The 12,195-nt window shown below is 42.6% G+C and overlaps 1 protein-coding gene across 2 annotated transcripts; it reads left to right on the top strand.

Annotated features, from left to right (window-relative positions):
- The first annotated feature begins 3,422 nt into the window (after positions 1-3,422).
- On the top strand, positions 3,423-11,713 carry THOC3 (THO complex subunit 3). 2 transcript variants are annotated; one of them, XM_075998554.1, is made up of 7 exons: positions 3,423-3,772; positions 4,409-4,565; positions 6,255-6,459; positions 9,405-9,566; positions 9,686-9,786; positions 11,076-11,134; positions 11,279-11,713. In XM_075998554.1, the coding sequence occupies exons 1-7, from the start codon at positions 3,506-3,508 to the stop codon at positions 11,450-11,452; spliced, it is 1,125 nt and encodes a 374-aa protein (XP_075854669.1). In that variant the 5' UTR covers positions 3,423-3,505; the 3' UTR covers positions 11,453-11,713. The 2 variants fall into 2 exon arrangements, with proteins under 2 accessions (XP_075854669.1, XP_012636991.1); XM_012781537.3 differs by having other exon boundaries at positions 11,076-11,417.
- The last annotated feature ends 482 nt before the right edge of the window (positions 11,714-12,195 follow it).

Here is a 12,195-nt window from a genome sequence, read left to right as displayed (position 1 = left end):
CTCGAGCAATCCGCCCGCCCCAGCCTCCCAGAGTGCTAGAATTACAGGCGTGAGCCACCACACCCGGCCCTTTTATATTTTTTAATATCAGGAAATCTTTCCTGAATTACAGTTTTGGGTATTTGTTATATTGATTTAGTTTGGCTTTCTTCCTTGGTGTTTCTTAGTATTTTACTAGTGCCACAGTCCTCTTCTTACTGTCTTGTTTCTCAGCTACCCAGAGCTGAAGCCTGTGCAGTCCATCCACGCCCATCCTTCGAACCGCATCTGCATCAAATTTGAATCTAAGAAGCTCTCTCAGCATTTTCCTTGTTGCATAAGTCAGTGTTATTTCATTCTGGGTAAAATTGTTGGGTTTTTTTTTTTAGACAGAGTCTCACTCTGTTGCCCGCCCGAGTAGCTGGGACTACAGGCATACGCTACCATGTCCGGCTAATTTTTTCTATATCTTTTTAGTTGGCCAATTAATTTCTTATTCTTTTTAGTAGAGACAGGGTCTGGCTCTTGCTCAGGCTGGTTTCAAACTCCTGACCTCGAGCGATCCACCCGCCTCGGCCGCCCAGAGTGCTAGGATTACAGGCGTGAGCCACTGCACCTGGCCCATCCTGGGTAAAATTGTGCCCTTCTTTTATTCCTTATACATTGGGGAATTCTCTCCATCTGTGCTCACTCTAGTTTGTATTATAAGTTTGATTGGCCTGTGAGGACCCTCAGTTTTAGCTATGATGGTACAACATCAGAAGAAAATTTTATTGACATTGCTGAAGTAGAGACAGGTAACTAAAATACTCACTATCTTAACGAGAATCTTCTGTCTTTCATCCTTCGCTGTTAGGACATCTCTTTTTGCATATTTTCCATGTTGCTATCTCACCAGCATTATCATAAATGAATTGTCTCCTTAAGGCAAGTTTGTTTGCATTATGACTGTCTCTGCCAGGTAATAAGGGAGCAAAGGATTAGAAAAGAAAGTGGCAGGTCTGAAGAAAAGTAATTTAAGAAAAATATTTTACATTTTAATAATGTTTAATTCTTCCATTATGGAGAAAAATTTTAAATATAAAGTAGAAAGAAAAAAAGAGTAATCTGTGACCCAATCATCTTGAGACCACTTCTAGTAATGTAATGTACTTCTTATTTTTTTCTTACATGTAAAGCTAAAAGTATATATTTCTCATGTAATTTAAGGAATTATCAAAATAGTTATGCTCTGTTTTAAGAAAAATACAACCAAAAACCAAAACTTGAAAACAGAACTTGAAAATGGAAAAATGGGTGAAGAGTATTCATTTTATAAAAGAATTCCCTCAGACATTTATTTTTCAATGTGGCTTTGTTTTTGGAAATACCATGCTTTAAAAAAAAAATTTCAAACTTTACAGAAAAATACAAAGAAGAAAGTAAAATACTTGAAATTCCCCTATTTAAAGTTAACTATTATTGGGATATAGCTACTGCATTGTTTAGAGATAAATTTATAGTTGTAAATGTCTACATTGCAAAGAAGAAAGACCTCAAATCAGTAACTTAACCTTTTAATTTAAGAAACTAGAAGAGCAAACTAAACTCAGAGCAAGCAGAGGGAAGGAAATATTAATGTGCAAAGTGGAAATAAATAAAAAAGAGGGTAGACAAACAGTAGAAAAAAATCAAGGAAACTAGAAGTTGGTTCTTTGAAAAGATCAACAAAATTGAAAACTTTTAGCTAGACTGAGCAAGCATGGAGGTGAGAAAATCCAAGTTACTAAGGTCAGGAATGAAAATAGGTATATTACTACTGACTTTACAGAAATAAAAAGAATTACAAAGGAATACTGTGAACAATTATATGTCAAATTAGATAACCTAGATGAAATGGACAAATTCCTAGAAACATGGGAACTACTGAAATTGACTCAAGAAGAAATGGAAAATCTAAATAGACCTGTAAGAAGAAAAGATGTTGAATTAGTAATCAAAAACCTTCCTACCAAGAAAAGCCCAGGACCAGCTGGCTTTCCTGGTGAATTCTACAAAATATTTACAGATTTAACATCAATTCTTAAAAAATGCTTCCAGAAACATAGAAGAGGAGGAAATACTTCCCAACTCTTTTTGAAGCCAGTATTACCCAGATACCAAAGCCAGAAAACACAAGAAAACTATAGACTAATATCTCTTATGAATCTCTATGCAAAAATGCTTAATGAAATACTAGCAAACTGAATCCAGTGACATATCAAAGGATTATATACCATGACTAAATGGAATTTATCCCAGGAATGCAGTTTGTTCATTATATAATAATCAAGCAATGGTAATATACCATATTAGTAGAATAAAGGACAAAACCCACATGATCATCTCAGTAGCCTTGGATGAAGCATTTGATAAAACTCAACACCTGTTCAAGATAAAAACAATTAATAAACTAGGAATAGAAGGGAATTTCCCCAACCCATGAAAAGGTATCCATGAAAAACCCACACTAACATACTTTATGGTGAAAGAGCTTTTCCCATAAGATTAAGAGCAAGACAAGGATGTTTGCTCTCGCCACTTCTATTCAGCATTGTATTGGAAGTTCTAGCCAGAGCAACGAGGCAAGAAAAAGTTATAAAGGGCATCAGATTGGACAGGTGACAGTAAAACTATATTTGCAGATGACATGAGCCTGAACATAGAAAATCCTAAGGCATCTACAAAAATAAATATCATGCTGGAAACTCAGACTTGTGGGGGGACGGAGGGAAAGGGTATTTATTGAAACCTTAAAATCTGTATCCCCATAATATGCCGGAATAAAAATAAACAACGAAAAAAATTATGAGAGCTAATAAAGTTCAGCAAGTTTGCAAGATACAAGACGAAGAAGAAAAAATCATCTGTATTTCTATACACTAGCAATGAACATTCAAAAATGAAATTAAGAAAACAATTCCTGGCCCAGCGCAGTGGCTCATGGCTCTGACCCTAGCACTCTGGGAGGCCAAGGCGGGCGGATTGTTTGAGCTCAGGAGCTGGAGACCATCCTGAGCGAGACCTGTCTCTACTCAAAATAGAAAGAAATGAGCTGGACAACTAATATATATAGAAAAAAATTAGGCGGCATGGTGGCTCCTGCCTGTCGTCCCAGCTACTCGGGAGGCTGAGGCAGCAGGATTGCTTGAGCCCAGGAGTGTGAGGTTGCTGTGAGCGAGGCTGACGCCACGGCACTCACTCTAGCCAGGGCAACAGAGTGAGACTCTGTCTCAAAAAAAGAAAAGAAAAAAAGAAAAAAAGAAAAAAGAGAATATATCTACCAAAGAGTAGGTAAAGAACTGTGAAGCGCAAAGCGGAAGGGACACCATTTGAAAGGGCAAAGGCTGCGCGCGCGGCATGCCGGGATCCGCAGTCCCGGGGCGGGCGCTGTGCGGCTGCGCGGGGAGCCGCGGCTGGTCCCTGCGCACGCGCGTGGCGGCGGCGCCGGCGCCAGCCCCGAGTGCGCCCGGGCGGGGGCGGCCGTGCACGCTGCTGGGGCCCCGGCATGGCGGTGCCCGCGGCGGCCATGGGCCCTTCGGCGCTGGGCCAGAGCGGCCCCGGCTCGATGGCGCCCTGGTGCTCGGTGAGCAGCGGCCCGTCGCGCTACGTGCTGGGGATGCAGGACCTGTTCCGGGGCCACAGCAAGACGCGCGAGTTCCCGGCGCACAGCGCCAAGGTGCACTCGGTGGCCTGGAGCTGCGACGGGCGTCGCTTAGCCTCGGGGTCCTTCGACAAGACGGCCAGCGTCTTCGTGCTGGAGAAGGACCGGCTGGTGAGCCGCTGGGGCGCGGCCCGGGCCCGGGGGAAGGGGCTAGGGGAGCCCTGGGCGTGGGACTGAGGGGTGGGAAGGGGTGAGGAGGGCGGAGGGGCGGCGGGAGAGTGGGGTTGAGGAGGGGAGGGCCTTGGGGGTCCGGAGGGGGAGAATGGGGGTGTGTGGGGGACGTGGCCGCGCGGTGTGCGACTGGGGGGCGCTGGGCGGGAAGGAGTGGCGTGTCGGCGAGCAGTGCCTAGGGGCTGTCGTGGGGTCCCTGTGGTGGCGAGCTGGCCCCTTTGAAAGTAATAGGGCGTCCTGTGGGAACGAGCAGGAGGCCTGGGACTTTGGTAGTAGAGTGAAGGGTGGAAAACCAGGGAGGAGGAGGAAGGCCAGGGAGGGCAGAAGAGTAAGGGCACTGGTGTGGAAGGAAGCTCAGAAACAGCCCCAGAGTTATTGGGGAGGCGGAGGGGGGCAGGGGGAGGGAATATTGCGGACAGCTTTGGAGAAAGGGCTTTCAAGGACTTGTATTCTTTTTTAATCATCCAGATCTTTGTTGATCCCTAGATACCTTGGTTTGAGTGAAATTTAAAAAAAAAATCACACGTGAAGGCAGGTACGTCTGTGTGAGGTGACATGTGGATTCTGTTCTTTCAGGTCAAAGAAAACAATTACCGGGGGCACGGGGATAGCGTGGACCAGCTTTGTTGGCATCCAAGTAATCCTGACCTCTTTGTCACGGCGTCTGGAGATAAAACCATTCGCATTTGGGATGTGAGGACTACAAAATGCATTGCCACTGTGAACACTAAAGGTGACTATTCGGAGAGAGGGCAATAGGAAGATAAGCTACTTGTGTTCGTTCAGTAACCATTTGCTGAATGTCTTCTGTTTCTGGCACTCTGCTAGGTATGAGACATCTTGGGCTGAAAAAGAGTTTCCAGCTCCAAGGACCTCATGGTTTAGTGTGGGAAGAGAGACATAGGTGTAAAAATGACATAACAGGACATGGTTCATTTTACAATGGAGATGTCTGCAGGTGGATACTCAGAGTAGAAATGTAAACGTCTATCTGGGGAGACAGGGAAAGCCTCACAAAATTTGAGCAAACTCTTAGAATAGCCATAGGAATTTAGTGATCAGGATGCAGTGGGTGAGGAGTTCTTGGAGGGAAAAGCATGTGCAAAGGCATGGAGAATTTGGGAAATTCTGGTAGGTTAGAATGGCTGAAGCAGCCACACTTGGTGGCTCACACCTGTAATCCCAGCCCTTTGGGAGGCTGAGATCACTTGATCTGAGAGTTCAAGACCAGCCTGGGCAACATAGTGAGACCCTGTCTCCACAAAAAATTTAAAAAATAGCTGAAGTGCAGTGGTGTGTGCCTATAGTCCTAGCCACTTGGGATGCTAAAGCAGGGGGATCACATGAGCTCAGGAATTTGAAGTTACAGTGAGCTATGATTGTGCCACTGCACTCCAGCCAAGGCAACAGAGCAAGACTACCCCCCTCCCCCCCCCAAAAAAAGCTGAAGCTTTAATGGTCTTGGTGGTCTAGGAGAAAATGACCACAAAGTTGTGCAATACATTTATGGGGTGTGTTCTTACCAGGTATTATTTTATAAATCTTGAGGCCATTTATTGTAATTAGACAATAAAGTGTCATTGATTGTAACAATGCACCAATGTTTTATGGGCCGTTAGGAAAGAAAGTAGCCAGATAACCATGACACAGGGAAATTTTGAAATGTATCCTGATACATTTTAAGATGAGTCATAGATACTAAAATGTGAGAAAAATATTCATCTTAAGTCTGTAAAGTAGATGACATTTTTATTGATGTGTTCAGCATGGGCTGCTGGACTTTGTTGACAAGACTTGTACCTGGAGGCAGAATGATGTATTGGTTTTTTTCAAGTATATAGCTGGTGATGCAGGAGTGATTTAGGTGATCCATGGGTGAGCATTCAAAGCCAGTTAGGTATATATATTTTAATGCCTACTAGAAGAACAGAACTAGCTCATAGAATTTATTGCTAAATTGAAATTATACTTATTTAAATACATTTTTTGGATCTATTTAAAATGAAAGATCTTGAATAAAGAAAGTATAGCTGTTACATGGAGAGGACAAAAATTGCAAAGGTGGCATGGAAATGACTAGAGTTTGAGAAATGTTGGTGTAAGAGAATAGGGGGCTTTGGGGTCAAATGTGTGTTTAAATCTTGGTCCGTGACTTCATAGCTTTGACACTTTGGCTGGTCTTCCATTTCTTCATCTGTAAAATGGGGTGATGAAAAGTATTGTGAGGACCAGATGGGGAGATTTGCAGATGAATGAGCTGGACTTAGAGTTGATGATTCATAAGTGATAGTTCCCTTTCATTGACTAGGATCTTAATGAACGAGCTCTGAAGTAGCTCTGGTCTTCTTACTAGGGTAGCACAATAAACTCTGGAGGATTACGAGCAAACGTATTACCTTGCTGATTGTATCTGGGTTCCCAGGGGAGAACATTAATATCTGCTGGAGTCCTGATGGGCAGACCATCGCTGTAGGCAACAAGGATGATGTGGTGACGTTTATTGACGCCAGGACACACCGTTCCAAAGCAGAAGAGCAGTTCAAATTTGAGGTCAACGAAATCTCCTGGAATAATGATAATAACATGTTCTTCCTGACAAATGGCAATGGTTGTATCAACATCCTCAGGTGAGGGGATTTTAGCTTAGGGGATTGTTTTACATCTTTGTTCCCAGTACTGTAACGGTTACAGAGGAGAGTTAGATGTGAGTCTATGCTGAAGGAGCTTAAAAGGCAAATAGTAATAAGGAATCCTAACCTCTGTTAAACACATTTGAGCTTTATATTTTATATACTTTGCATTTTATTGAGTCTTCATAGAAATTCTCAGGGGTTGATGGTATGTTTCCCATTTGACAGGTGAGGCTCTGAGGTTGAGAGATTAAGTCCCTAGTCAGCTGGTGGGCACTAGAACTGGATGCACATTGAATTGTGGCTAATTTGTCTAAGTTTCAACTTAAATATCACTTTCCCTTCAGGGAACCCATCCATACCCTCCTCTTTAGCCAAGATTAGAGGTAGATTAGAGGCTTAGTTTGCGTACTTCCTGTTGGAAGCATTTCTCATTCTGTATTGTAGTTGCATGTTTACTTGCTTATGTCTCCCTTTAGATTGCAAATTCCATGATGGTAGGGACTGTGTTTGCCTGTTTACTGTCGAATCCCTAATGCCTAGCCCAGTACCTGCTACACACAGTAGGATCTCAATAAATATTTGTTCTCTAAATGAATAAAATTGTGGAATTGCAATTCAGGTCTGTTCAATTCTATTCTTTCGACTACCCTGGGTGAGCAACGCACAGCAGAGTGAGGCAGGTTTTGCGATAGAAAGGCCAGGAGTACGTTGTGGAATTCCAGGGAGAGACCCTGTCATATTGACTGAGGTGGTTAAAGGAGGCAGCCTCTGAGCTTAAAAGAGAATTTTAAGAATCAGCAGAAGGGAACCACACAATTGGCAAAATAGGTGTTGAAAAGCATGACTTGTTTGGAGAGTAGTTAGGTCAAGAGTTTTTGGGGAGTGGCAGAGGATAGGGAATATGCGAAGAGAGGGCACGATAATGGGAAGATAAAATTGAAATATAATTGGGACCAGATTGTAAAAGGCCTTGAATTTTATGCTTACTGTCTTGGATTTTGTTTTGTAGGCAGTGGGGATTCTGTGACTTTTTTAAAAAAAGTTTTTATTATGAAAGACATAGTGAAAACTACATAAAACAAATGTATAACTTAGTGAACTATTACATGCTTAATAGCTGTATAACCCTACCTAGGTTGAGAAATAGTTCTTTCCAGCCACCCTAGAAGTGCATCCGTGTGTTTGTTTTGTCCTCATCACTCCTTCCCTCAAAAGTAAACACTACCTTGACTTTTATAGTGTTTCTTCATAGTTTTATCTACTGGTGTACATCCCTAGATACTCTCATTTTGCTCATTTAAAACAAGTTGATAGGTCTTTGGAGACTGTCAGACTATTAATACGTAACGGAAACTGCTGAAAAAGGGCTGGAGGCCGTCCAGTCTGTTGGAAAAACCAGACTCTGAGCCTGTGGAGGCTCTCCCAGTTTGGAGTTTGCTGATGCCATGTGCTTCTTTACTTGATGGAAACTTTATAGAGATACTTCCTCTCATCTATTATATTGCTTGGTTACCCAGTAGTATAGTACATCTAGGGAATGCAGGATAAATTCTTGATTTTTTTTCCCTTTGTCTTTAGATAATGAATTAGTTCCCTATCACCTTTAAAGATTAGGTTTATTTTTTTTTTTAAGAGTCATTATGGACTCGTGTATTTAAACATAGTTGATGTGTTCCAATTGTTATGCTTATTGAAGCACAAATTATTCCATTTTTCACCAATGAGAGCCTCTTCAACTTGATTCATGAGCCCCCCCTCCTTTTTTCCATTACCTCAAAGTCTTCTGTTTCTTGCTGTCTAGTATAAGATGTTTCATGTTTGTTTTGTTTATTTCTTGCCCCAAACCTTTAATCAGAAAATTATCTAAGAAGCCTGGGAAATGATACTAAAACTAGGAATGTCCATTACTACTGGGTTGGTCATTGTTTCTAGGCCTTTGCAGTAGACAGCTTGGAAATACATGTTTATATTTTTAAAGATAAAATACCTTGAGAATTCATACTGATAATTTGCAGTTATAGTTCAGAACTACAGGGATTTTACTTAACTTCCTCTGTATTATAAATATATCTCTTTCCTTCCAAACTGAGTATTCTAGTTCTCAGGGGCACAGGGCATCTCAGAATTACAATATCCCACGGTTACTTATTACCTTTATCCCATGTTAAACATACAGATGTTCCAGAATAACAATACTACTGCCACTACCACCAATGTGATTACTTAAGACAGAAAAAAATGTTTGCTTTTTGCATAAGCTTTCCCCATTCTCCCCTTATTAAAAAAGTAGTGCTATATATTGTCAGAGTATATAGGTATTACATACTATACCGTCCCTTTAAACCATACATAGTTTCTACAAGAAACTGTATATTTAATGTCCATCACCAGTCTTTTTGCTTGTAAGTCTATTCGTTTTGGTTGTCAGATCTCTAGTTACGATTCCTTAGGAAGAGTTCGTGGGAACGTTATTCCCAGAGTTCTTATTATAGCTTATTTGTATACTTATAAAACTTACAGATACTTTATTGAACTTATTATTTGTATTTTTATATTTGATATTCAGCTTTGCTGGATATAAAGATCCTTGACTCATATTTTCTTGCTTGTGTATCTTAAATATGGTACTCCACTTTCTTTTTGGCATTGAGTATTGCTGCTTAACAGTCCGACGATAATTGAATTTTCTTTTCCTTTAAAGTCTGTGTCTTGATGTTAGTTGGTCTGAGTTTATATTCCCAGGTGTGTGTTGTGCTCTTTCAATATGTAGTTTGAAAACAGTATGTGTTTTGAAATCTCATTTCAGGAAAATTATCTTGAATTACAGTTTTTGGTTTTGTTCTATTGTCTTACTTGATTTTCTTCTTCACTGTCTCCTGTTGTTGTCAAGCACCTCAGTCATCGTCTTCAGTTTGATTGCCATCTGTCTTGTTTCTCAGCTACCCGGAGCTGAAGCCTGTGCAGTCCATCAACGCCCATCCTTCGAACTGCATCTGCATCAAGTTTGATCCCACGGGGAAGTACTTTGCTACAGGAAGTGCGGATGCTTTGGTCAGCCTCTGGGACGTGGACGAGTTAGTGTGTGTTCGGTGCTTTTCCAGGTGAGCGACCTGCCCAGCACTTTCCTTGTTGGATAAGTTAATTTCATTTCATCCTGGGTGAAGTCATATCCTCCTCCAACTGGGCAATTCTGATGTCTCTTGTTCACTCCATATTATAGGCTGGATTGGCCTGTGAGGACGCTCAGTTTTAGCCACGATGGGAAAATGCTGGCCTCAGCATCAGAAGATCATTTTATTGACATAGCTGAAGTAGAAACAGGTAACTTAATGAGAATCCTCTGTCTTTCATCCGTGGCCAACAGACTTCTCTTGTGTGTTTTCGTCTCTGCACGTTACCACTTCACCAGCCTTATCTAAGTGAATTTGTCTCCTAAGGCAAGTTTCTTTTGTGTTATGGCTGTTACTGCCAGGTAACGAGGGAGCAAAGAGTTAGGAAAGAAACAGGCAGGTCTGAAGGAAAGCGATCTAGGAAAGTATTGCACATTTTGTTAACACTTAATTCTTCCATTATAATGAAATTTGTAAAATGCAGAGTAGGAGGAACAAAAAAGCATCAGCTGTGTTCCCACCATCTAAATATGAGCCATTTGAATGTCGTAGTATATTTTGTTTTATTTTCTTGCCTGAATATGAACTTGAAAGAAACATATTTTTTGTAATTTAAGGAATTGTCGAAGTTTTGCTTTGAAAACAATGAAACAGACCTAAGTTGAAAATAAAAATTATGGGAGGAGAGTATTCACCTTACAAAAGAATTTCCTCAGTTCTATTTTTTTTTTTTTTTTTTTGAGACAGAGTCTCACTTTGTTGCCCAGGCTAGAGTGAGTGCCGTGGCGTCAGCCTAGCTCAAGCAACCTCAAACTCCTGGGATCAAGCGATCCTGCTGCCTCAGCCTCCCGAGTAGCTGGGACTACAGGCATGTGCCACCATGCCCGGCTAATTTTTTCTCTATATGTTTTTAGTTGGCCAATTAATTTCTTTCTACTTTTAGTAGAGACGGGGTCTCGCTCTTGCTCCGGCTGGTTTCGAACTCCTGACCTATAGCAATCCGTCCACCTCAGCCTCCCAGAGTGCTAGGATGACAGGTGTGAGCCACCGCGCCCGGCCCTCAGTTCTATTTTTTAATGTAGCTTTATTGTTTTTGGAAATATGTGGTACTCATAGTGAAAGAATTCAAACTATGTAGAAAACTTCCAAGAAGAAAAGTAAAAAACTTGAAGTTCCACTGTTTAAAGAACGCCTGTGTTAACACTGTGGTGGGCACTGCCTAGCCACACGGGTCCTTTACGTAAGCCCGTGGTCCCTTGACGAGGTGACTCTCCTGCTGGCGACCTGCTCTTAAGCTCACCTGTCTGTGTTCAGATCCTGCTCTGCCTCCTGCTGACTCGTGACCCCTCTGTGCCTCAGTGTTCTTCGCTGTAAAAGGAGGCGATTTATTTTACTTGCCTCACAGGATCATTGAACGGATCAGACGAGTTAATATCGGTAAGTACTTAGGAGGCGCCCGAGTCAGGGTGTTGATGTGTCTCTCTGTGCCGACTTCCGTAGGGGACAAGCTGTGGGAGGTGCAGTGCGAGTCTCCGACCTTCACCGTGGCGTGGCACCCCAAAAGGCCTCTGCTGGCGTTTGCTTGTGACGACAAAGACGGCAAATACGACAGCAGCCGGGAAGCCGGGACCGTGAAGCTGTTCGGGCTGCCTAACGACTCCTGAGAGGAGAGGGCGTCGGGAGAGGAGGCCCCGGCAGAGGCCTTCGCTTGTGCACTCAGTTTGGTCTGCCCCCCTGGCGTTGGTGGGCACCCTAAACGTGCGCAGATTGGCATACATTACAAAGGTCTTTTGTCAGCCTGCCCATTCCGGTTCCTTTCCTTATTGTGCGTTTTAGCTGTTCCCATTCTTCCCTTTCTAGCCTCAGTTCGCTGGTGATGACTCTGCAGTGTGGGCGAAGGCCTCAGCGTGCTTGTCCTCAGGACCCCGTCTTCTCTGCTGTTGGGTGTGTGGGGGATTTTGTTGAGCTTGATGCTACTTGGACAATACCTAGTTTGGAGGAAGGGCTTAAGCCAGGGTGGGATGGGTATGGAGGGTTTTTTTTTTTAAATAATTAAAAAAATAAGTACATATAATTTTGGGAATTGAGCATTTAATAAAACTGACCTTTTTATTATAAGGCTTCCGAGACTCTTAAAATTATGGTATCATTGTGTTCTTATGTTGCGTTTTGTATTATTTTTTTTTTGAGACAGAGTCTCGCTTGTTGCCCAAGCTAGAGTGAGTGCTGTGGCGTCAGCCTAGCTCACAGCAACCTCCAACTCCTGGGCTCAAGCAATCCTCCTGCCTCAGCCTCCCCAGTAGCTGGGACTACAGGCCTGTGCCACCATGCCTGGCTAATTCTTTCTATATATATATATATTAGTTGGCCAATTAATTTCTTTCTATATTTAGTAGAGGTCTTGCTCTTGCTCAGGCTGGTTTCGAACTCCTGACCTTGAGCAATCCGCCCGCCTCGGCCTCCCAGAGAGCTAGGAAGGATGACACCTTTTGCATGCATGTAACTAATGGAATGCTTGTGGCAACAGGGAAACACGTCTGTGAGGAAAGAGCTCCAGCTGGTGGCAGTTTTTGCAGGCTGTCAAGGTCTTGACGCCGTATCTGTGCCTTCGCTTTGAAGT

This window comes from Microcebus murinus, chromosome 28, assembly GCF_040939455.1.
Source record: "Microcebus murinus isolate Inina chromosome 28, M.murinus_Inina_mat1.0, whole genome shotgun sequence".
In the NCBI taxonomy this organism is placed as follows: Eukaryota; Metazoa; Chordata; class Mammalia; order Primates; family Cheirogaleidae; genus Microcebus; species Microcebus murinus.
This window is presented reverse-complemented; position numbering and strand designations above follow the sequence as displayed.